Source organism: Engystomops pustulosus, chromosome 8 (genome assembly GCF_040894005.1).
Source record: "Engystomops pustulosus chromosome 8, aEngPut4.maternal, whole genome shotgun sequence".
In the NCBI taxonomy this organism is placed as follows: Eukaryota; Metazoa; Chordata; class Amphibia; order Anura; family Leptodactylidae; genus Engystomops; species Engystomops pustulosus.
The window spans coordinates 107,246,139-107,271,788 of NC_092418.1; the positions used below are offsets into that span (position 1 = coordinate 107,246,139).

Here is a 25,650-nt window from a genome sequence, read left to right on the forward strand (position 1 = left end):
CGCCATGTGTGGCTCCTTGTCTCTCCTCGTCTTGATCTCTGACCTCCACGCATGAGGGGGAGGCCCTGCCCTCCTGTGTTACTGTGTGTCCCTATATGTACGATGATTCTGGTTTTGTCAGATACCAGTTGGGTTTGGAGTGTTGCAGATTTCTCGGCAGTGTAATACAGGACCACGAGGCGGGAGCTGGCTGGTACAAGGCCCAGGTGTCAGACATAAGGCTCGAGGGCCACATCTGTCCTGTCTCCCTGCCCCTGTACTGTCCTACTCATAGGGTCCACGGATACTCGCTTTACCCTGCTCCCGGAATCAGCTGCAGTGGCCGGCCCCCCTCCGGGGTAGCTGGCATAATATCACGTTGCGTCTGGTTGCTTTAAAGCCACATACGGCCACCGCACGGAGGAGAAGAGGCATCTGCTGCTTTGGGGAGTGGGGTAGGTGAGTAAATGTATGTTAGTCTGTGGAAAAAAGCAAAAAATCTCAGTGAAGTGGGCTGGGTATTCTACACACAGGGGGCTATAATAATGCCCCCTCTTCTGTGCCTGTGATTATTGGCACTGACAAAATTGGCTACTGGTTGACAGTGTGACTCTTGGCGGCTGTGCGCAGGGGGTGGGGTCGCTGTGACTCTTGGCTGCTGTGCGCAGGGGGTGGGGTCGCTGTGACTCTTGGCGGCTGTGCGCAGGGGGAGGGGGGGTCGCTGTGACTCTTGGCGGCTGTGCGCAGGGGGAGGGGGGGGGGTCGCTGTGACTCTTGGCGGCTGTGCGCAGGGGGAGGGGGGGGGGTCGCTGTGACTCTTGGCGGCTGTGCGCAGGGGGAGGGGGGGGGGTCGCTGTGACTCTTGGCGGCTGTGCGCAGGGGGAGGGGGGGGGGTCGCTGTGACTCTTGGCGGCTGTGCGCAGGGGGAGGGGGGGTCGCTGTGACTCTTGGCGGCTGTGCGCAGGGGGTGGGGTCGCTGTGACTCTTGGCTGCTGTGCGCAGGGGGTGGGGTCGCTGTGACTCTTGGCTGCTGTGCGTAGGGGGTGGGGTCGCTGTGACTCTTGGCTGCTGTGCGCAGGAGGTGGGGTCGCTGTGACTCTTGGCGGCTGTGCGCAGGGGGAGGGGGGGGTCGCTGTGACTCTTGGCTGCTGTGCGTAGGGGGTGGGGTCGCTGTGACTCTTGGCTGCTGTGCGCAGGAGGTGGGGTCGCTGTGACTCTTGGCGGCTGTGCGCAGGGGGAGGGGGGGGTCGCTGTGACTCTTGGCGGCTGTGCGCAGGGGGTGGGGTCGCTGTGACTCTTGGCGGCTGTGCGCAGGGGGAGAGGGGGTCGCTGTGACTCTTGGCGGCTGTGCGCAGGGGGTGGGGTCGCTGTGACTCTTGGCTGTGCGCAGGGGGAGGGGGGGTCGCTGTGACTCTTGGCGGCTGTGCGCAGGGGGAGGGGGGGTCGCTGTGACTCTTGGCGGCTGTGCGCAGGGGGTGGGGTCGCTGTGACTCTTGGCTGCTGTGCGCAGGGGGTCGCTGTGACTCTTGGCGGCTGTGCGCAGGGGGAGGGGGGGGGGTCGCTGTGACTCTTGGCGGCTGTGCGCAGGGGGAGGGGGGGTCGCTGTGACTCTTGGCGGCTGTGCGCAGGGGGACGGGGGGTCGCTGTGACTCTTGGCGGCTGTGCGCAGGGGGAGGGGGGGGGGTCGCTGTCACTCTTGGCGGCTGTGCGCAGGGGGAGGGGTGGTCGCTGTGACTCTTGGCGGCTGTGCGCAGGGGGAGAGGGGGTCGCTGTGACTCTTGGCGGCTGTGCGCAGGGGGTGGGGGGGTCGCTGTGACTCTTGGCGGCTGTGCGCAGGGGGAGGGGGGGTCGCTGTGACTCTTGGCGGCTGTGCGCAGGGGGTGGGGGGGTCGCTGTGACTCTTGGCGGCTGTGCGCAGGGGGAGGGGGGGGGTCGCTGTGACTCTTGGCGGCTGTGCGCAGGGGGTGGGGGGGTCGCTGTGACTCTTGGCGGCTGTGCGCAGGGGGTGGGGGGGGTCGCTGTGACTCTTGGCGGCTGTGCGCAGGGGGTGGGGGGGGTCGCTGTGACTCTTGGCGGCTGTAGTGGTACACACTGGCCATGGTGAGATCTCTGGTTTTTATGAATATATTCAGCTTTTGTAGTTGCCCTGAAATGGGTATAAATGTAACTACTAAACGGCTCCAGTAGAAACATTTCTATAGTAATAAAATACACTTTTAAGGCAACCATGACCCCCCCCCCGCCCTTCCTCCCAGGAAAATGAGTTTGGTTCCCCTGGTGTAGATAATTGCTATTCGGTAGCTCTGTAATGTATGTGATTGATCAACTGGGAAAGGAGATACTGATGTACCTAGGGCACAGAATATGCCTAGGCTCTGCTGAATAGGAGGAGCTGTAGCAGCAGAGTTATGACTTGTCCTGATCTCTTCCGGTCCCTGTCAGTACGGACGGACAGTGAAAAGAAAAGACGCAGTGGGTGACGCCATGAGGACGGCCCAGAGCAGCGAGCGGGCAGCAGGGGGAGAAGAGGGATAGACACAGGAACTTATACATGCGAAGACTAATGGAAGAGACCAACCCCCATTAGCCTGGCACGCGCCTTTCCATCCATGGTAAGTAGTGACCTGTGACCTATGGCTGCAGATCATAGTGTGGAGGTCACCAGCTGCTCCCGGGGTAAATCCCGCAGCCGTTCTGCAGTGTGCACAAGCCCTTAGGCTCCATTCACATGACCAGGATCTCCAGAGGTGAAATCGGCATGGGACACCCATGGGCAGCAGGGATACGTGGGGATCATCACTGTACAGCAAGTCCCACCTGACACCATTCCCAAATTCTTGCAATAGTCAGATATTTAGTTCCAGCTTCCCGGCCCGGGCCTTGGACTGTTCTGGTCCCTGGTTCTTAATATATAAATACATAAGATGGTGGAGCCGCTGTATGAACCTCTATAATCATACACCCCCTCATACAGGGTCTGGGGGTCACTTCTGGAGCTTAAAGGGAACCTATCAGCAGAAATTGACCTAATAAACTGCTATCAGGATGTCATCAACACCTTCCACATCATGAGGTTGGTGGCATCACCCAGAAAGTCATCTTTGAAATCAGGAAGGTGTATTGTTTAACGCTGAAGTGAAGCTCTCCGGCCTGTGATTTATGGTCCTGCATCCAGAGACATCACTAACCAGATCTCCTGAATTCTATCACGTGATGTCAGAGGAGGGGAAGTGGGGAGAGCTTGACTTTAATAAGAGGTGTAGCAGTTAATACTGAAGTCAAGCTCTCCTCACCTCTGGGGAGAGCAGGGCCAATTCCTAACAGCAAGTGGATGCAGAGTGGACTTTGTTACTGGTTATAAGGCCTGGAGCCGACCTCCGTGGTCAGGAGAACATCACCCTGCTCTGAGGTCACTGCAGCCAGTGCTAGATATTGCCCCTAGAGAGATGTGTTATTAGACCTTTGTGCATGTTAGTAGCAGCAGGACTGTGATGGAATATGGGTTTATACACCAGGATTGAAGCGTCTCAAAGTGCACTGAGGGAGTGTCCTCACAAAGCTCCGCCCCCTCTGAATTAAGGCTGTAATCATCCAACCAGTATCCTGCTACAGCTTGATACCCTGCAAGCAGCTCAATTCAGGGAACGAAGAGCACAGCAGTGTGAGGATACGCCCCGTGTGCACTTGGAGAAGCTACAATCCTGGAAGATAGATGCATTTCACATGGTCCTGATGCTACAAACACACACAAAGGTCTGATTACACATCTCAGGGCCAATACCCAGGACCGGCTGCACAGAGCACAGCAATGTGAGGATACGCCCCGTGTGCACTTGGAAAAGCTACAATCCTGGAAGATAGATGCATTTCACATGGTCCTGATGCTACAAACACACACAAAGGTCTGATTACACATCTCAGGGCCAATATCCAGGACCGGCTGCACAGAGCACAGCAGTGTGAGGACATGTCTTTGGTTCACTTGGAAAAGCTACAATCCTGGAATGGATTTCTGCAATGAGAATCAATCTGAATATTATAGAATTTCTGCAGATGTCCGGAATTATGGGATTCACTTTGTGGAGGAGATTGCACAGTTTTTTGGGATAACCCCATCCCCCGACACAAACACACAAACACACACACACAAACACACACAACACACACACACACACACACACACACACACACACACACACACACACACACACACACACACACACACACACACACACACACACACACACACACACACACACACACACACACACACACACACCCTAGAGAGAATCTTCCATACAGACATAGAACGAGACTCTAAAGTGTTTCTTCGAGCTGAGCTCTTCCTTCTCTTTGGTTTACGTGACCATCTGGAGAAGTTTTATCATGATGTCCGGTCTATGGGTGGGTAACGAAGCCCCAATCTCCTCTCCTCATTGGTAACGGGTGCATTACCCCTCCCCCTGATGGGTTTCAGTTGTTACTTCTAGGATATGTTGGTGCATTGCCTCTCCTGAGGGCAGTACTGGAATCGCTTAGTATTTCTTCTGCATGGCACAACACTTCCACCAAGTGGTGAGACTAGGTCATTACATGTGTACTTTTTTTTTTTTTTGTCTGTTAACCTACAGGTTAGGCTACGTTTACACACATGTATGCAGGACGTATGTACGGCCGATATACATCCCCCATACACTTCTATGGGCTCACGGCCCTGCACGGCACACAGGCCACACCATGCCGCTCCGTAGCCCGGGAAAAGATAGGACATGTCCTATATTTTCCCATAATACGGCGGCGTTCGCTGTATCTTCCTATGGAGAGGGGCGGGGGTGAGCTGCGCGATGTATGCCCGCCGTACTATGATACTATGTAGCCTTAGTATGTTTATTTACATTATAATTGTAACCTTCCTGAGGCTTAGCAGGCTGCTCGTTGGCCGGCACCCCTAGAGTTTCTAGATAGAGAAAACCTATAAATATTGGACTCTACCTCCTCTGAGCGAGTCTCACTCTTGAGGTTGTGTGTGAACTACACACCGATCACTGTTGTTCTGCTGATGTAATCGTCCGGCTTATCAGAGATTCTTACCAGTCTCGTGGTCCACTGGTCCAAGCCGAGGTTCCTGCTAGACAAGGATATTTTCTCCTGCCCCAGCCAACCTACAGCCTGTTACAATTCTTCCAATAAAGGTATAGTGAGTTTTAAAGATCTCTGCTTGCTGTCGGTGTGTGTGTCCCTGGTGTACTTCTTCCATCACTCATACAATATGCCGGGAAATTGTGACCCCCACACAGGAAATGCCTGAGGGCCTTCATTGTCACGCAGCCCCCACCTCTTGTTTCGTCACCATGCCACCGCGGACAGGTGTGAATGAGGCCCACGCTAGGACAGAGGGTCCCGTGAAACCTATGGCCCATCCGCTATCAAGCCAGCCCAGTCTGGTCCTAATCTCTGTGTCCACGGGGCAAGTTTCACCTACAAAGTGTAACAGCCTGTGAAGCTGCAGCACAGAGGAGCTCTGGTAACACCCACAGGAGCCCTTTGGGCTCATTATCAAAATTTTAAAAGTTGATTCTTGAAGGCAGGAGGCCATGGATAACACAAATAAGAAGATACCAAAGTCCCGGTCCCTGGATCTATGAGTAATGTCCCTGGTTTATCAGGATGGATTCTGATGTTAAAAGACATCTACGACCAGGATGAAAAACTGTATGCAAATGAGGCTGAAGCCCCTCCGGCTTATTTGCATACAGTCTTGCATCCTGGTCCTTTAAGTTTCCGGAAAAATAACTGCAAACGAAAATTAACAGCAGCTCACAGTTAAGTGTCATATTTTCGTTTTTATTAGTTTTCTTGTCTTTTTTGGTGGGGATAGCATACATGGTTTTTTTTATTTGTACAATATTTAACAATCACTTTTTTACCAGGGCGTTTCGTCGCAAAAAAAAACAAAAAACCAAAAAAAAAAATGGAAAGGAAAAAAAAAAACCAAAAAAATATATATATTTATATATATAATATATGAAAAATTGCAATTCTAAAGAACCAGTAGTTCAGCGACCGGCGGTGGGCGGAGCTTCACCAGGAGATCGGAGGTAACGGATGAGACGCTGCATAAGAACATAGTTGCTGGTTGAATTATCTGAGGTAAAGGATTCGCCGCCGGGTTGACGCTTTCCCTGGCGACAAAACCATAAATAACTCTGCATATTATATACCACATGCACCCAGTAAGAAAAATTCCTAGAAACGGACAGGAAATCGTCAATAAGTCGGGAGGAAAAAAAAATTCAAATTTTGCACAGAAAAAAAAATTCAGGAAAAAAAAAAATAAAATAAAAAAAAATTGGCAGTTGATAGGATCGAGTATCGGTTGTCGTAGAGACCGTCCGTTACATTCAGTACGTGTCTCAAGGCATCGGGAGGATGAAATGTAAAATCGCTGCTCCGGGATTGGAGAGTCCAGGCTGCGGGAGGGGAGGAGCCAGAAAATGAACCCGCCCCCGATTTGTTACGGGAAACGAGATGACGATACATAAAGTCACCAACCGGTTCAGGCTGCACAGACCTAAGAGAAATCATAAAAAAAAAAAAAATCTGATTCAAAATGGCCGCCTTTTCCTTAAAGGGATTGTCATTTATACTTCCGCACCAATTCATAAACTCGTCAACTGTTTCTAAAAAGAAACCAAACAAAACATTCTCAATCTAAAAATTAGCACTTGTTCAAAATGGCCGCCTTTTCCTTAAAGGGATTGTCATTGGGAATCAAGATTGCGACAACAACCTCTAGACCAATATCTTAGTACAAGAACATTTAACTTCTTGGACCACTGCAATACTGTGGCGCTGTTTTGTACAAAATGGCCACCTTTTCCTTAAAGGGGTTGTCTTTTTTGCTAAAAACCAATGCATGAAGTTATCAACCATAACGAGCTGTAATGACAAGAACAAATATTCCCAATCGCAGAGAAGTATGGATTCAAAATGGCCGCCTTTCTTAAAGGGATTGTCATTTACATTGAGAACCAGGACAACACCACAAGGGCGCCGCCCTCTCCAACCCAGTATCTGAGCTTATGTATATTGGCTGCCCTTAGGGGTTATCTCACACAAAGTATCTCTGTTGCAATACCAGGACTCAACCCAAAAGCGAGGGTGGCGCCGTTTTGTTAAAAAAAAATGACCACCTTTTCCTTAAAGGGATTGTCATTCATATTAGAAACCAATAAAGTCATCAACCGTTTCAGGCAATGACAAACAGGACATTCACAGGCAGTGCCCGGTACTACAGCTCAGTTCCAATACCAGGACACAACGCAAAGGCAAGAGCGGCGCCATCGCACGATCGCAAGAAGAGTCTTTCATCTCAAAAAATACAACCAGATTCCAAACTTTTTACATCTTATCCCAGTTTTAGGATTAAATAAAAAAAACACAACCCTTGTAAAACATTCCAACACCCCCTCCCCAACCCCCCCTTGGTGTGGACAGGCCTTTAGATGGTCACCATAGCTGAAAACCCCACCCCATGACCACCTACACAGCGGAGAGGGGTCTTCTCATCACCTTTAAGACACAACCATAAAGTTCATCCCATTCGATACAAATTATTTTTGTAACAACCAATCACCTTCACATAAGGGGAGGGGCTTGTGCAGCCTGGATCGGTCCCATATGGTCGCCAGCAGCCTGGAGCGCAGCACTTATAGTGTTAATTAAAAAAAAAAAAAAAACTTAAAACATTTCCTGCATAATAATAAACCGCACGTAACACTTGATAACACGGAGGCCGAGAGAAGGAAACACAACGTAGACTTTGGCCGAGCACAAACCAATCACAACGCATCCGGCACCGCAGCCGTTGTGGGGGGTCCGGGGGACCCTCCTACTGAAAGACCTTGCATAACATGACATCGCTGCAGACATCAAAGGCACCAGCCCCCCCTCCCCCCCCGGAAGGACCCCTTTAAATTTGGGTATTTTAGGCAGGACACTTCCTCCACCGCCTCTCACTGACTTCTCTCCACACTTTGGCTTCAATCTTTCCCCAGTTTGTCAAAAATTTGAGGTTTCCCATCAGATCCGAATAAATTAATCCGATTCGTAGTCCTGCCCCCCGTCTGAATGAGAAGGGAACAGCCGACAAATGAACGGGCACATCGCCTGTGATGTCACATGATCACTCAGATCCTTACTGATTGGTTAAGGAGATTAGAAGGGGGCATGCTGGGAGTTGTAGTTTTACTACATTAGAAAAGCGCAGGATTGGCTGCTTTCTCATTCAAACAGCGCCCTGTAGAGGTCGTGTAGAGTATTGCAGCTCAGCTCTATTGAAAGGAATGGAACCAAGCTGCAACACCAAACACAACCTCCGGATGGCGGCGGCGCTGCTCATCCGTCTGATCACTATACTAAAGTGTCGGCAATTAACCCAAATTTAAAGGGCATTTTCCACACAGCCACATTCCCTTTAACCCCTCCCCCCTGACCCAGACTTTGGCGCCTGATGTCTAAGCGATCACCCCCCCCCATCCGCCAGTATATATCACATCTCCCTACGTCCGTCCGGATTGGTTAAACCTGGAAACCGGAGTTTTGCATAATGTAGTTTTTTTTTTTGTTTTGTTTTCTACATTTCACCAATTTTCCCTGATTTTTGTTTCTTGTATATTCTCACATATATATTTATTATTATTATATATAGAATTCTGAGAAATCTGCGTGGTAACAATCAGAGCCCCGGGCGGGCGGCGGCAGGTCCCGCGCCATGGCACTGCGTGATTGCAATTTCAGAAAATTAAAAAAAAAAACAGAAAAAAAAAAAACACCCAAAGTGAGGAATTCCGGGTCGTGAAGATTTTTTCCTGAGGAGATTCCGGTGGAACGGACACGCGGGCGCCGGCCGCTCCGGGAACAGACGAACAACATAAATAAAAGAGAGAATTTGCGGAGGAGAGAACGCGAGTTCCAGTGTTAGAACACATTAAAAAAAAAAGTAAAATAAAAAAACTGCACAATAATTCCTCAGACACAGCAAACCTATAGAATACATCGGCAGGTAAGGAGTTACCATCTTAAAGGGGCGGGAGGATGGATTATAAACACTTAAAGGGGTCGTCGCAGTGATTATACCAATGTTCACGAGGGACCAACCTTCCAGTCACTTCTACGGGAGCGCGGTGCTGGATAGAGGCCGTGCACGCCCACTATGCACGCTCGCTACTGCGCTATTAAAGGGGTTGGGTAGTTACCCCTCTTAACCACATAGGGGACAAGCTTATAAGGACTCTAGAAGGTAAATGGACCCGATGACCCACCATAGGTGCTCCATGTTCACTTCTACAGGGGCGCGGTGCTTAAAAGAAGTGGGTGGAGCATTAAAGGGATTGTGTCATGACAGACGCTTACCCTTATACACATAAAGGACAAGGATATGGGGACCAAATCAGGGGACCCCTCGAAGCTCCATGAAGCACAAATGGGAATTCTTAACCTGCACTCCATTCACATTTTCGGGAGCGCGGTGCTTAATACAACTGAATAGAGCACAAGTCATGGGTGTAGGCATTATTGGCCACATTGCTGCCACATCCTTTAACCTGTCCATTGCGGCATAACCCCTTTAAAGGGGTTGAAAAACATGGATGCTTTCTTCCAAAAACAGCGCCACACCTGACCATGGATAGTGCGTGGTACTGCAACTAAGCTCCATCCATCTCCATACAGCTGCAATACCGGAACAGATCAGGGTCAGGGGGCGGCGCTATTTTTTTTGGAAGAAAGTATCCAAGTTTTCCAACTTCTGGACCAGGGGACACTGCAAAAACCCCTTTAAAAGAAATGGGCAAACATTAACCCTTCCACTGACGACGACGTGTATTTAATCCAAGAGCCCATGCGGGAAAAATAACGAGACGGACAAGTGGGCGGCGACTGAAGGCTAAAACACGATGCCCCGCCTCCTTACCCTTAAATAACACATGGAAATTGTGATATACATATAGATTATTACATTAAAAAATGGTTCAATTTATTATTAAAATTGCTTAGTGTTTTCTCGTCTATTTTTACGCCTTTTTTTTCTTTTTTTTTTGCAAATATTATAATTTAGGGGGGTTATTTTTGTCTTTTTTTCGCAGAGAATCTGTGGAACTGAGGTATCGCTTGTTGAGGGAGGTTTTTAGCGTTCGCCTGGAAGCCTCTTTTTTTTTTTTTTCTTTTTAAAGTCCCACTAAAAAAAAAAAAAAATTCTCTCTTTTTTATTTTCACCCCCCTCCTCCCCGTTTTCGACATAAAACAGCAGCACAGACGGGGAGGGAAAACATTCACGGATGCCGAGTCGTATTGGCGGTTAGAAACGCAACAGCAAAAATGCAACGATTAAAAAAAAAAAAAAAAAAAAAATAACCCTTCTCTTCTCTCGTAAATCTGACAATGAAATGCTTTGATTAAAAAAAAAAAAACAAAAAAAAAAAATCCCCCCCCATTCGTATGATATATACACATATAGCGCTATGTGTGTATATACGGATATATATATTTGTACATATATATATATTAGAGCAGTAGTTCACTCAAAAAGTTTTCAGTCTCTTCTGATAAAATTTACAAAACTTGGTGTCGGAGAATCCGTATCCAGAGAGAAGCGACGCGTCCGGAGGGAGGTCCCAAGTTTTCTTCATATTTCATTCATTCCTTAAATTTATTTTTTTTTTTTTCGGAAACTTCCCCCCCTCTCTCTGTAGAACCGTAGTGGGGACGCCTGGAATGAGACAAGTCTGGTGCGTCCCCGCCCACCCCCGATGCAGTAATAGACAGAGCTCCTGGAGAAGGCGGAGTCCTAGACCAAGCCCCTCCCAGAGAAGGCGGAGTCCTAGACCAACCCCCCGCCCTCCCGGAGAAGGCGGAGTCCTAGACCAACCCCCCTCCAGGAGAAGGCGGAGTCCTTCTGTAGCTTATAGCAGCCGGCTTAAGTCCCGTTGGTCAAGTGCAAGTATCATAGACTCGATTCCTTGGGGGGGAAGTCCACGTTTGTCACCATGGTGACCACTGTGACAATGTCCTCTGTGGTGATGATATTTGTGAGTCTCTGCATCTGGATGATCCGCTCCTCCACGCAGCCCGCCGATAACCGCGCCTCCGCGTCGTGATCCCAGCACTCCTCTATCGTCTCGCAGAGCATCGCCAGCCCCTGTGGGGAAAGAAGGGCGGAGGGGTGAGCAAGGGGCCAACACATGGCCCGTCCGGGGGGCCCCACCAGTGACCATATACTATGGCAGGTCCTGAGGGCACACGTGACTGTACACTATGGCAGGTCCTGAGGGCACACGTGACTGTACACTATGGCAGGTCCTGAGGGCACACGTGACTGTACACTATGGCAGGTCCTGAGGGCACACGTGACTGTACACTATGGCAGGTCCTGAGGGCACACGTGACTGTACACTATGGCAGGTCCTGAGGGCACACGTGACTGTACACTATGGCAGGTCCTGAGGGCACACGTGACTGTACACTATGGCAGGTCCTGAGGGCACACGTGACTGTACACTATGGCAGGTCCTGAGGGCACACGTGACTGTACACTATGGCAGGTCCTGACTGCACACGTGACTGTACACTATGGCAGGTCCTGAGGGCACACGTGACTGTACACTATGGCAGGTCCTGAGGGCACACGTGTGACTATACACTATGGCAGGTCCTGAGGGCACACGTGTGACTATACACTAGGGCAGGTCCTGAGGGCACACGTGTGACTATACACTAGGGCAGGTCCTGAGGGCACACGTGTGACTATACACTAGGGCAGGTCCTGAGGGCACACGTGTGACTATACACTAGGGCAGGTCCTGAGGGCACACGTGTGACTATACACTAGGGCAGGTCCTGAGGGCACACGTGTGACTATACACTAGGGCAGGTCCTGAGGGCACACGTGTGACTATACACTAGGGCAGGTCCTGAGGGCACACGTGTGACTGTACACTAGGGCAGGTCCTGAGGGCACACGTGTGACTGTACACTAGGGCAGGTCCTGAGGGCACACGTGTGACTGTACACTATGGCAGGTCCTGAGGGCACACGTGTGACTGTACTATGGCAGGTCCTGAGGGCACACGTGTGACTGTACATTATAAAGCATCACTTATAAGATCATGGGTCGTACTTACTGCGTGTTTCTGCCAACATTCCCTTAATATGGGCCTTTTCTTTTTATGTACAACCACCTCCTGCATGTCCTCCAGGGACGGGTGCTGCCCGACCTCCTCTTCAAACGGTAACATGTACTCGTCCACAGGACCTGCGCACAAGAGGTACAAGATGTTGTAGGTGCAGCGTTTTATACAGTCTTGAGATTCGGATGCGATTGGTTTGCAGTGCAGAGAGCAGAAGACTCCATGGAGAGAGGAGCTGCAGTACCCCTGCACCGCCACTATACAACGCACGGCGCCTCCTGCTTCCGGCTCCGAGTACGGTCTGACCAATCACCTATCCGGAGGAGATATCAGAACCATCAAGAAACTCACCGTCAGACGCTGTGCACCGCGACGCCAGCTCCCACAGCACCAGGCCGAAGGCGTACATGTCTATCCTCAGGAAGGCGTCCCTCTGGAAATTTATAGCGCCCTCTAGCACCTCTGGAGCCATGTACCTCCTAGTGCCCACCTGTAGGAAACGCTGCAGGTTAGAGACAGCCGAGGAGTCGGACCCTATATACATCCACCCAACACATGAGCCACTTACCTGGCCGTGAGTATCGCCGGCGGATTTCCCCGCTTCAAACTTCAATGCGAGGCCGAAGTCGGCTATACAGGCCGTCAGGTTGTTTTTCAGGAGGATGTTTTTGCTCTTGATGTCCCTACAGGATGTGAAATGGGATCCAATGATTATAACGGGACTGTGAGGACAGACAGGAGACGCACAAGGACGATCAGGATGGACCTACCTGTGGGCGATGGCGGGTTTGTGGCCATCCTTCAGGCCTGGGATATCCTCATGGAGGTACGCCAGACCCCGGGCCATCGATTCCGCAATGTGGTACAGCTCGTTCCAAGTCACCACGTTCGCTTTCAGGAAGTCGGTGAGTGAACCCTGGGGGGGCGGAGAGCAGAACTACTTACAGGGGGCGTCCGGGACTAGAAAGTCTTATGGAATTAATCACTAATATATCATCTACCCAAGACCCAAGTGGAGGGGCCTCATCCTCTCCTGCATCATGTGTAGTGCCCCATATCCCCTGTGGTGGCGCTGGACGTGGGCGTCAGCTGCTCCATTTACCTTTTCGTGGAAGGCGGATATAAGCCACAGATCTGTGTCCAGGTTGGTTCCGCGCTTCTCTGCGCCGATGAAGTGCAGGAGATTTTCGTGCTTCATCCCGGGCAGGCTGTAAATCTCGTACTCGTTTTGCCACGACAGCTTGTCCTGATGGGGGGAGACACGGGGATCATTCACTATCTGTACGTTTCCGCATTAGTGTACACAGCACCCAGGCAGAGCCATGCGTCTTCAATCTCATTTATTATGTAAATTAGTATTTTGGTGCACTGGGGGGCGTGGCCACAGGGTTCGGTGCATCATCTCTATCTTTCACCGCAACGTCAATGCCCATTATGGTCCGAAACCCTCACTGACATATATAGGATTGTTTGAATGTATGCATGTGTGTGTGTATGTATGTATGCATGTGTGTATGTATGTATGCATGTGTGTATGTATGTATGTATGTATGCATGCATGTAAGCATGTATGTATGTATATATATATTACATACATGACTCCTGGTCTTTGCCTCCAACTTTCTTAAATTTTTGGGGGTTTCTGATCTCCAACTTCCCGACAATGTGAGCAGCGGAGGGTCAGGAGTACAGATACCAGGAGCCGTGGAATGAGGAGTCGTGTGCAGACACGCCGGGACATACCTGGATGGGGAATATCTTGACAGCCACCAGTTCGTTTAATAATTGCGCTTTCCACACGCACCCGAAGCGCCCTCGAGCCTTCACCTCCAACAACTGCAGAGGCTTCAGGCCCAGCAGCGGGGAGGGCGGGGGAGGCCCCGGGTCCTGCAAGAGACACAGCGACAATCAGGAAAGGATCGGGTTATGGCGACGGCTCAGCAAGCAGACAGCGGGCGACATGCAGGACCTCCGGCCGCCAGTCATTGTCACCTCTTATTAACCATTTACTAGACATGCAAAATAATATTAAAAAAAATAACATGACATCCAATGTAACCTAGCGGCAGTGACCGGACATCACCCAGCTTTCCTACACTCCTGAATGGAACTTGTGCCAATCGTACAGGGCGAACACATGACCCCGGTCTAGTGATCAACAAGGATCCCATTATTTACCGGCCCAAAATCAGTTCTCTATTCATCAGTCTGGACAGCAGGAAATCCCCTTTAAAAAAACTTAAAGGGAACCAGTCACCAGGTTTTAACCCATTTGACTACCATCCTCTCAGGTCGGGTATGAAATGTCCCTTTTTAAGAATTCCCTCTTATGTGAAATCTTCCCCAAAGTCAGACAAATATGACTCTTCTCACCTCATTTTCACATGAGAGGAGTCAAGTTTAGTGGCAGCAGGGAGTGTGTGACTTCAGAGGCCGCTCCCTTCTGTTCTATAGCGCCTAGAAACGTGCTGCTGGTGTCATATTAAAGATAAGATCTCGGTTGCATCAGGATTGTAGTTCTGTGAGCTACAGAACCAGAGATGCAGGCAGCTACAGACATAGTCTGGAACTGGATCTTAAGCAGGAGGTTGCATTTCCAGACTATTTTTTTTTTACTGCCTATATGTCTCGTTCTGTAGCTCTCAAAACCATAAAGCCTCATGGGATCTGAAAAATTAAATTTAAATCTTTAATATGACTCCAGTATTATCCTTCAAGGTGCTATAGAACAGAAGAAAGAGGCGTCTGAAGTGACACTCCCCTGCAACCACTAAATTTGACTCATCTTTCGTGAGAATGAGGGGGGAGACGAGTCATATTTCACAGACTTTCGGGGAGATTTTTATTATAGGTAAATAGGTGGCATCTCAACTAAAAGAGAATTTAGAAAGGACATTTGATACCCTGCAGATTAATTTCATGATATGGGACTTAGTGGTCAGGATACAGCACCCTGACTGCAACCACCACTAGAGGGAGCTCTCTGCATAGAGTCATTACCAATATCAAGAGTATGTATGCAAAATACTCCTCGTTTCCCTCTAGTGGCGTCTCCAGGTGCTTCCTAATTTACAATTCTCTCTGAGAGCCATTACAATATACTAAGAAACTATTTGTGTGGGAGCGCCATAGTGCAAAGCATTATGTTAGACAGGGTTAGGCAGTGTCAATATCTACACATCTGCATGTAGCCTCCCTGTGGCGTCAGCAACAAGTGCGCAGGACGATGCGTCCCCGTGTTACAGAATTAAATAAAAATATAGATATAGAGGTGTAAAAAAATTAAAGGAAAAAAAACTGCTATCATGCTTTAGCACGGAAGGTCACCGGTCTCTTACCTCTATCATTATGTGAAAGGCGTGCTTGTGAAGAAAAACATATGCAAAAGGAATTACTATCTGCACCTCAGTAACACGCACTCATTTTACATTCGATTCTTCCCAAAAATCCCACCAAATACTATGTATTATAGGAATAAGCCTGGGCGCAGTTTTAGTTTTCTTCCACAGGAGGGCAGCGTGCTCACAGAATCTCCAGGCAGCGGCTGCCCAACACCAGCGAGAGGGACAGGACCCTCTACACATCATAGTAATTCTATCCACACAACCTCCAAATCATAACCTCAAAGACAAGATACTAAATGTCTGCATCACAAATTACAAACAGAAACATGCTAAATTATCTGTACATTACTTATCCTGTACTGATCCTGAGTTACACCCTGTATTATACCACAGAGCTGCACTCACTATTCTGCTGCTGGTGCAGTCACTGTGTACATACATGACATTACTTATCCTGTACTGATCCTGAGTTACATCCTGTATTATACCCCAGAGCTGCACTCACTATTCTGCTGCTGGTGCAGTCACTGTGTACATACATGACATTACTTATCCTGTACTGATCCTGAGTTACATCCTGTATTATACCCCAGAGCTGCACTCACTATTCTGCTGCTGGTCCAGTCACTGTGTACATACATGACATTACTTATCCTGTACTGACCCTGAGTTACATCCTGTATTATACCCCAGAGCTGCACTCACTATTCTGCTGCTGGTGCAGTCACTGTGTACATACATGACATTACTTATCCTGTACTGATCCTGAGTTACATCCTGTATTATACTCCAGAGCTGCACTCACTGTTCTGCTGCTGGTGCAGTCACTGTGTACATACATGACATTACTTATCCTGTACTGATCCTGAGTTACATCCTGTATTATACTCCAGAGCTGCACTCACTATTCTGCTGCTGGTGCAGTCACTGTGTACATACATGACATTACTTATCCTGTACTGATCCTGAGTTACATCCTGTATTATACTCCAGAGCTGCACTCACTATTCTGCTGCTGGTGCAGTCACTGTGTACATACATGACATTACTTATCCTGTACTGATCCCGAGTTACATCCTGTATTATACCCCAGAGCTGCACTCACTATTCTGCTGCTGGTGCAGTCACTGTGTACATACATGACATTACTTATCCTGTACTGATCCTGAGTTACATCCTGTATTATACCCCAGAGCTGCACTCACTATTCTGCTGCTGGTGCAGTCACTGTGTACATACATGACATTACTTATCCTGTACTGATCCTGAGTTACATCCTGTATTATACCCCAGAGCTGCACTCACTATTCTGCTGCTGGTGCAGTCACTGTGTACATACATGACATTACTTATCCTGTACTGATCCTGAGTTACATCCTGTATTATACTCCAGAGCTGCACTCACTATTCTGCTGCTGGTGCAGTCACTGTGTACATACATGACATTACTTATCCTGTACTGATCCTGAGTTACATCCTGTATTATACCCCAGAGCTGCACTCACTATTCTGCTACTGGTGCAGTCACTGTGTACATACATGACATTACTTATCCTGTACTGATCCTGAGTTACATCCTGTATTATACCCCAGAGCTGCACTCACTATTCTGCTGCTGGTGCAGTCACTGTGTACATACATGACATTACTTATCCTGTACTGATCCTGAGTTACATCCTGTATTATACTCCAGAGCTGCACTCACTATTCTGCTGCTGGTGCAGTCACTGTGTACATACATGACATTACTTATCCTGTACTGATCCCGAGTTACATCCTGTATTATACCCCAGAGCTGCACTCACTATTCTGCTGCTGGTGCAGTCACTGTGTACATACATGACATTACTTATCCTGTACTGATCCCGAGTTACATCCTGTATTATACCCCAGAGCTGCACTCACTATTCTGCTGCTGGTGCAGTCACTGTGTACATACATGACATTACTTATCCTGTACTGATCCTGAGTTACATCCTGTATTATACCCCAGAGCTGCACTCACTATTCTGCTGCTGGTGCAGTCACTGTGTACATACATGACATTACTTATCCTGTACTGATCCTGAGTTACATCCTGTATTATACCCCAGAGCTGCACTCACTATTCTGCTGCTGGTGCAGTCACTGTGTACATACATGACATTACTTATCCTGTACTGATCCTGAGTTACATCCTGTATTATACTCCAGAGCTGCACTCACTATTCTGCTGCTGGTGCAGTCACTGTGTACATACATGACATTACTTATCCTGTACTGATCCTGAGTTACATCCTGTATTATACCCCAGAGCTGCATTCACTATTCTGCTGCTGGTGCAGTCACTGTGTACATACATGACATTACTTATCCTGTACTGATCCTGAGTTACATCCTGTATTATACTCCAGAGCTGCATTCACTATTCTGCTGCTGGTGCAGTCACTGTGTACATATATGACATTACTTATCCTGTATCGGCACAATATCCCTCTATGATTTGTATGTGAATTCAGTAGAGATGTGCAATCACATTACCGTCCTTTGGTCCCCCCTCCCTTGTCCGGTTCCAGGGGTTTGGGTTTGGCCTAGTCAGCAGTTCCTGAGTCTCTTATTGATGGATGACGCTGCTGCTATTGATACAGACTGTCTCCCGCTGAGCGGATACATTCACTACTACGAGAGTCCAGGCCCAGGGGATGGGAGGGGGAAGACAACCCCTCTGCCACTACTGCCCTCTACTGGGCCTATGGTACGAGTGCAGCCTATAGATATCTACACATTGAGCTCTGCTCTGGATCTTACAACACAAGTGGTTCTGACAATGTACAACTGCAATACCAGGTGCAGGAAAGAGTATATGGACGAATGGCTAAAATGGAATAATTGCCCCCAGTACAAGTGGTCGCACCCGCAGCTAATTGTGGATGAATGAGCAGTGGGTCCTCCCGCAAGGGTCTCACCACCAGGGGAGCTGTCCTATGCACACAATGTTATAATGTTATAGTATACTGACAGGTCCTACACCTACCTGCGTGGGCACCAGCACCGGAGGGTAGGCCAGCTTGTGATGACGATACATCCAGAAAGAGATGAGAATAATCACAGCGAATCCCATGATAGGAACCAGGGAGTAAAGCAGAGTATTGAAGAGCGGCGGCTTGGGAGGAAGCGGATTCAAGGTGGCTGCAGGGAAAACACGGAAAGAATGAGACATCAACGGAGAACAACGCCAAATGCACTCGATGAAAAGTATGTGACCCCCTGCTGCAACGATGACCTCCCGATCCACCAGCGCATCTCCGTGATCAGGTCGATGCAATGAGGACCCCCACAAGTCATCCCCCGGCCCCCCCCCTAATCAATTCCTGACCAACTTCTAAGGACAAAGCAGACCATGTGCAGAGACAGATAGAGGGTCCCTTAAAGGAGTATTCTCATCTGGGCACTCATATTCAGTTTGATAAATCTGCCATATATAAACATTTCTTCAATTAGATGTTATTAAAAAAAAAAATGTTCCTGTGTGAAGATAATTTCTCATAAATGTAGTCATTTGGTCCCTTAGAAACGAGATAGCTTCCTTGGATACGACCACCTCAGCTGGAGGGATTGCACCAAGAAACAAAAAAAGTCTTTGTATATGAAATGTCCGGGAGATACTGCAGGTCCTACAGCCGTCCTGTGGTAATGATCGCTGAATCCAGGAGGTCCGGCAGGACTCTATAGCTCATGTCTGGCCACCGCTGCCAGAGTGTGACGTGGTCGTATCCGAGGAAGCCATCTGGTTTCTAAGGGACCATATCACTACATTTATAGAAAATTATCTTCACACAGGAACATTTTTTTTATTAACATCCAATTGAAGAAATGTTTACATATGGCAAGTGAATTTAATTAAATGTAAATGCCCAGATGGGAAAACCCCTTTAATGTTAAACTTCATATTTTCTAACAGGACTTTTTTTTTTTGTCACTGAGCAGATGAATCCTACAAGTCCTGACTATAACCTGGAGGGGTCCCCCCTGACTTCCTGAGACAGGAGAAGGCAGTGTAACAGCCCGACCTCTTTCTAGGCGCCTGTACACATAGAGCAGATCTCATCAGACACAAGCGGGTCCAGCTTTCACCTCCACAAGGCTGTTACCAGTGACCCCTACAGGGCTCGCCCGCTTAGGCTTGATTCAACACGGATCAGATTCTGTGAAGATTGTTTTCAGCTACATAGAGCACCCGCTTTATCTGCGGCACCCACTTAGGCTGTCAGCACCTACCGTAAGGAAATCTACCATCAGAATCCATCCTGATAAACCAGGGACATTACTCATAGATCCAGACACCGGGACTGTGGGATCTTCTTATATTTGTTATCCATGGCCTCCTTCCTTCTAACATCAACTTTATGTTGTAGCTTCAAAGGCTGTTACACTGTCTCCCACTTCCCCTGCTTTCTTAGCACTTACCGCCTTCTCTCTGTCTGGGGTAATCTCACACTGTGCGAGGAGACAAGTGCTACTACAGTGTAACAACCCGTGAAGCTACAGCATGGAGGACCTTTGGTAACACCCCCAGCTTTATTTAAAAGTTGATATTAGAAGGGAGGAGGCCACGGATAAGAGATATAAGAAGATTACTCATAGATCCAGGCACCGTGACTGCGGTAATTTTTAAGTGGAAACAAGCTAAATGCTTCCCCCACCTCGTGCTACAGAAAAGGGGCATTAAACAGTGGACAATATAAGGGATTATTAGTTACTTATTTCACATAACAGATTCCCTTTAAAAATACATTTCTGGCACATCTCTGCTTGCTGTCAGGAGTCGGATACATTCTTGTATCTTGGGTCCAGTAGCCCAGAGCCCCCTCCTGGGCGCCTCCTACAGACCCTCACATGCGTCCAGCAGTCGTGATTAGGATAGTTTTCCAGGTGGTGGACGAGTCCAATCACTGACAGCAAGCAGAGATATTACAAGTTGCGCCTAAATGTTAATTTTACATTCTAAAACGTGAAAGATTTCCCTTTTTTATTAGACTTACGGTGAGTGACCTCCATCTCCGGGGAGTGGAAAAAACGTTCATTGCAGGTGCTGCCCTCACAGCAGCAGAAAAACACGTCCGGGTTCTCCTTCCTTTCTATACAGTCCACCCTGCGGGGAGAGAGAGAGTGAGGTCATCTATACGGACATGCGAGACCTCCTAAGCCTCCGGGTAATGATCTATCCCAATCCTCCCAGCACTCAGCTTCTCCGTGTAGTACCCACCACCGGCCACTAGACAGCGCACAGGCCCCCGCTATACATTACACCCTACATATAGTTACCTATCATAACAATTGATGTCGTCCAGCCAGCAGCCCTGCTTCAGGATCTCTATGGAGCCCGAGTTATTCTTCCACGTGGCGAAGCAATGCCTCCGCTTGTCCTGGTCTCCCAGACACTTCTCGATGCCGCTGTGATTCGTCTTGTCCTTCTCCCAGCTGGCGTTATAGTAGATGCATTCCTGGGTCTCCGACCTCCCCAATATGGCTCCTGTCAGGAGGACGGGAAAGGGTTAACACAGATCCACACGTCACACACATCCAGGACTCCTCATTATATATAATGACCATTTAATGCAAAGAGCGAACCGGTTGTACCAGGAGTATTATCCTATGCGGCCAATTATGGAGACAGACGAGGCTGCAGATCCCCGAGATCCGGGACATTCCCCTTCATTGAGGATTGCCACGAATTATCCATCACTGCGGGCCCCATCCGCAGAGGCCCTGACCCCAGGCGACCGAGCCCCATACATACCGGCCTATCCCCCGGGGCCATCCATACCGGCCTGACCCTGGGAGAGACCGGGCCCCATACATACCGGCCTATCCCCCGGGGCCCATCCATACCGGCCTGACCCCGGGAGAGACCGGGCCCCATCCATAGCGGCCTGACCCCGGGAGACCGGGCCCCATCCATAGCGGCCTGACCCCGGGAGAGACCGGGCCCCATACATACCGGCCTATCCCCCGGGGCCCATCCATACCGGCCTGACCCCGGGAGAGACCGGGCCCCATCCATACCGGCCTGACCCCGGGAGACCGGGCCCCATCCATACCGGCCTATCCCCCCGGGCCATCCATACCGGCCTATCCCCCCGGGCCATCCATACCGGCCTGACCCCAGGCGACCGGGCCCCATACATACCGGCCTATACCCCCGGGCCCCATCCATACCGGCCTATACCCCCGGGCCCCATCCATACCGGCCTGTCCCCCGGGCCCCATCCATACCGGCCTGTCCCCCGGGCCCCATCCATACCGGCCTGACCCCGGGAGAGACCGGGCCCCATACATACTGGCCTATCCCCCCGGGGCCTATCCATAGGAATGGGCATCATTGGAAGAATGATTGGGGGTCCTATAGTGGAGACTCCCACCCATCAGCTGAAGAACAAAACTGGAGGTACAGCTCCCTCCGCAGTGTAGTGGTCGGGCTGTGTAACTGCAGCTCGCACCCTAGTCATTTGATGGACACATACAAGTTGATCTGGTGCAATAAGCTGCAGGAATTGGACCCCGATGATCAGATATATAAAAGATATGACATGAATAAAATGTCTGACACTACAGCGTACACCTAAACATACTATTATTTTTAAATAGGAAACGTTGGACTATTCTCCCATGATCCGAGGATGGGCAGGACCCCTACACCTTTAATAGGGGCTGGTAGCTGGACCCCCTTTCATATTGATAATCATATTACATTGTGGTCTGTATTTGTCTCAGGACCACAAGCGGTTATTCCTCCTCTTACTAGAAGCCAAATCCACAACCCCTGACCCCTGACCTTGTGAGGTGCCGTGTAGCAGAGTCACGTGGTGCGGGATGCAATGATCTGTATTCATAGTGAGGTAGAGACGGGTAACGTGCCGAAAAACAAGCGTGTGCATTCCTGTCATTCCAGGGAGGGGCCTGGCTGTGACCTATAGAGGTTAAAGAGCAGCTGATGACTATTAGGGAAGGGTCACGCTGCACATGCTAGAGGTCACACAAGGGAGGGGGGATACCCTGATACACAACCCTGATTAAAGGGGGTTTCCAAGTAAAAGATATTAATGATTATTTATATAGCGCCATCAAATGTACAATATGGCCGATCTCTACCGTAAACGCCGCACACCTGTCCATAGACTGTGGGTGCTACTCAGCTTTATAGAAATGGAGCAAAACTGCAATACCATCTACAACCCGCGGGCAGATGTGGCGCCATTTATGTGTCCATAGAATTGGTCACCAAGAGAATTGTGGGATACGGCCGTGCAGTTTCTAGAGAAAAAAACCCAAGACTACCGGACCTTACGGCAACACCCACAGTGCACCGAAATTAAGCCAGACAATCCTCAGTATCCAGGGCACGTAGGACACTCCACCATTAGTATATATAAGATTACTAGATGTGTGACCCAGGAGCTGACAGGTTCCCTTTAATTCCCCCCCCCCTCCCTCCACAATACAGGAGACAATCATGGTGTGAATCCATCAGAAGATTATTAGAGGCGATGGTCGCCCCAGGCTCATATCTTACACCTCCATCGAGCTCCTCACCCCTGGCACCAGCGGCCTGGGTTATAAATATATAAGGACGGGCGCACTGGCAGCGCTACAAAGCCAGAGGACGACTGCGAGGAGCTTCATCAATCACTTACTATAGATATTACACACACCCCGGCAGCCGGGTTCACCCGGGGTCAGAGCAGAGAGGCCAAAGCCAAGAGGAGGCAGCTACAGCCCGGAGCCACTGAGGAGAGCGTGCCAAGACCGCCATCACGCCTGCGCTCATCAACCGCGGCTTACAGGTATCAGCAGACGTCTAATGTGCCGGGGATGGGAGCCAGACTCCAGGAGCCGCGTGGATGGACAGTCCTAAAGGGACTGACACAGAGAACGAGTGCCCGACAGTCACCGCGACTGTACACATGGTAAATGGGGACCCTAGATACTCGCTCCCAGAACCGGAGGGGGCCCCAGTGATCCCCAATATCACACATGACCATAGAGGACTGTGAGGTCTTACCAGGCATTTAGGGGTCTGGGGGATTATGTTCTAGCTTTAATCCATCCAAAGGAACAATTACTTTTATTCTGTCATGCAATTAACTCCACAATGCGCCTTGTATAAAAACCGACTGGCGATTTATCTATCCACAGCTCCTACACAGAACCATGCGTCTCCATAGTAACAGACAACAAATGACTACATGTAGTCTGACACTGCAGTCCTACTCCCTTCCTCTTGTGGCTAAATGTAGAAGAACAGGGAAGGCGGCAGGGTTATCATATATATGATATATAGTATGTGAAAATGTAGAAATGATATGGTGGAGGGGCCGTTACATCTCTTCCTGCACCATACGGTAAGGCCGCGTTCACACCTTCCTTGTGTCTCTACTACAGGTTTTATATCATATATAAGGTGTAAGAAGGTCCAGAGAGGACGGGATCCCCTCATGCGGCGCTCTGATAGCGGGGATGGCGCTCTCCATTACATCTATAGAGCTGAAGGAGCAGTGGAAATCTCGTACATGAACTATAACGCGGCTCAGGCGAGGGCATCCGGAGGAATCCGCCCGGCATCACTATAAAGATTCATTAGAATATCTGGAACGAGCCGGGAAACTGGGAAATGGACCAGAAATGATATCTAATCAGTGCAGCGGCCGCCCTGCACAAACACTACACCTCCGTGATGTCACCACTGGCAGCTCCTCTCATGGCATGCAAACAGCGGGCACTGCCAGGACCAGGGCACCGGGAGGAGAGGAAGAAACAGACACAGCGGGCACTGCCAGGACCAAGGCACCGGGAGGAGAGGGAGAAACCGACACAGCGGGCACTGCCAGGACCAGGGCACCGGGAGGAGGGGGAGAAACAGACACAGGGGGCACTGCCAGGACCAGGGCACCGGGAGGAGAGGAAGAAGCGGGCACTGCCAGGACCATGGCACCGGGAGGAGAGGAAGAAACCGACACAGCGGGCACTGCCAGGACCAGGGCACCGGGAGGAGAGGAAGAAACAGACACAGCGGGCACTGCCAGGACCAGGGCACCGAGAGGAGAGGGAGAAGCAGACACAGCGGGCACTGCCAGGACCAGGGCACCGGGAGGAGAGGAAGAAACCGACACAGGGGGCACTGCCAGGACCAGGGCACCGGGAGGAGAGGAAGAAACCGACACAGGGGGCACTGCCAGGACCAGGGCACCGGGAGGAGGGAGAAACAGACACAGCGGGCACTGCCAGGACCAGGGCACCGGGAGGAGAGGGAGAAACAGACACAGGGGGCACTGCCAGGACCAGGGCACCGGGAGGAGAGGAAGAAACCGACACAGCGGGCACTGCCAGGACCAGGGCACCGGGAGGAGAGGGAGAAACAGACACAGGGGGCACTGCCAGGACCAGGGCACCGGGAGGAGAAGAAGAAACCGACACAGGGGGCACTGCCAGGACCAGGGCACCGGGAGGAGAGGGAGAAGCAGACACAGCGGGCACTGCCAGGACTAGGGCACCGTGAGGAGAGGGAGAAACAGACACAGCGGGCACTGCCAGGACCAGGGCACCGGGAGGAGAGGAAGAAACCGACACAGGGGGCACTGCCAGGACTAGGGCACCGGGAGGAGAGGGAGAAACAGACACAGCGGGCACTGCCAGGACCAGGGCACCGGGAGGAGAGGAAGAAACCGACACAGGGGGCACTGCCAGGACTAGGGCACCGGGAGGAGAGGGAGAAACAGACACAGCGGGCACTGCCAGGACCAGGGCACCGGGAGGAGAGGGAGAAACCGACACAGCGGGCACTGCCAGGACCAGGGCACCGGGAGGAGAGGGAGAAACCGACAGCGGGCACTGCCAGGACCAGGGCACCGGGAGGAGAGGGAGAAACCGACACAGCGGGCACTGCCAGGACCAGGGCACCGGGAGGAGAGGGAGAAACAGACACAGGGGGCACTGCCAGGACCATGGCACCAGGAGGAGAGGAAGAAACCGACACAGCGGGCACTGCCAGGACCAGGGCACCGGGAGGAGAGGAAGAAACCGACACAGGGGGCACTGCCAGGACCAGGGCACCGGGAGGAGAGGGAGAAACAGACACAGCGGGCACTGCCAGGACCAGGGCACCG

General features: G+C 50.3%; 1 protein-coding gene across 2 annotated transcripts in view; it reads right to left on the reverse strand.

Annotated features, from left to right (window-relative positions):
- Positions 1–10,723: 10,723 nt before the first annotated feature.
- Positions 10,724–25,650, reverse strand: part of ACVR2A (activin A receptor type 2A) — a 37,321-nt gene continuing 22,394 nt past the window's right edge. Inside the window, exons 2-12 of one of the 2 annotated variants that reach the window (XM_072122205.1) lie at positions 20,813–21,020; positions 20,530–20,639; positions 18,522–18,676; positions 15,503–15,526; positions 13,908–14,051; positions 13,267–13,410; positions 12,935–13,080; positions 12,733–12,847; positions 12,516–12,654; positions 12,159–12,289; positions 10,724–11,176 (exon numbers count right to left, since the gene is read on the reverse strand). In XM_072122205.1, the coding sequence (XP_071978306.1) occupies positions 10,982–11,176; positions 12,159–12,289; positions 12,516–12,654; positions 12,733–12,847; positions 12,935–13,080; positions 13,267–13,410; positions 13,908–14,051; positions 15,503–15,526; positions 18,522–18,676; positions 20,530–20,639; positions 20,813–21,020 (1,511 nt within the window). In that variant the 3' untranslated portion in view covers positions 10,724–10,981. The remainder of the gene's footprint in view (positions 11,177–12,158; positions 12,290–12,515; positions 12,655–12,732; positions 12,848–12,934; positions 13,081–13,266; positions 13,411–13,907; positions 14,052–15,502; positions 15,527–18,521; positions 18,677–20,529; positions 20,640–20,812; positions 21,021–25,650) is intronic. The other variant, XM_072122206.1, reaches the window with a different exon arrangement.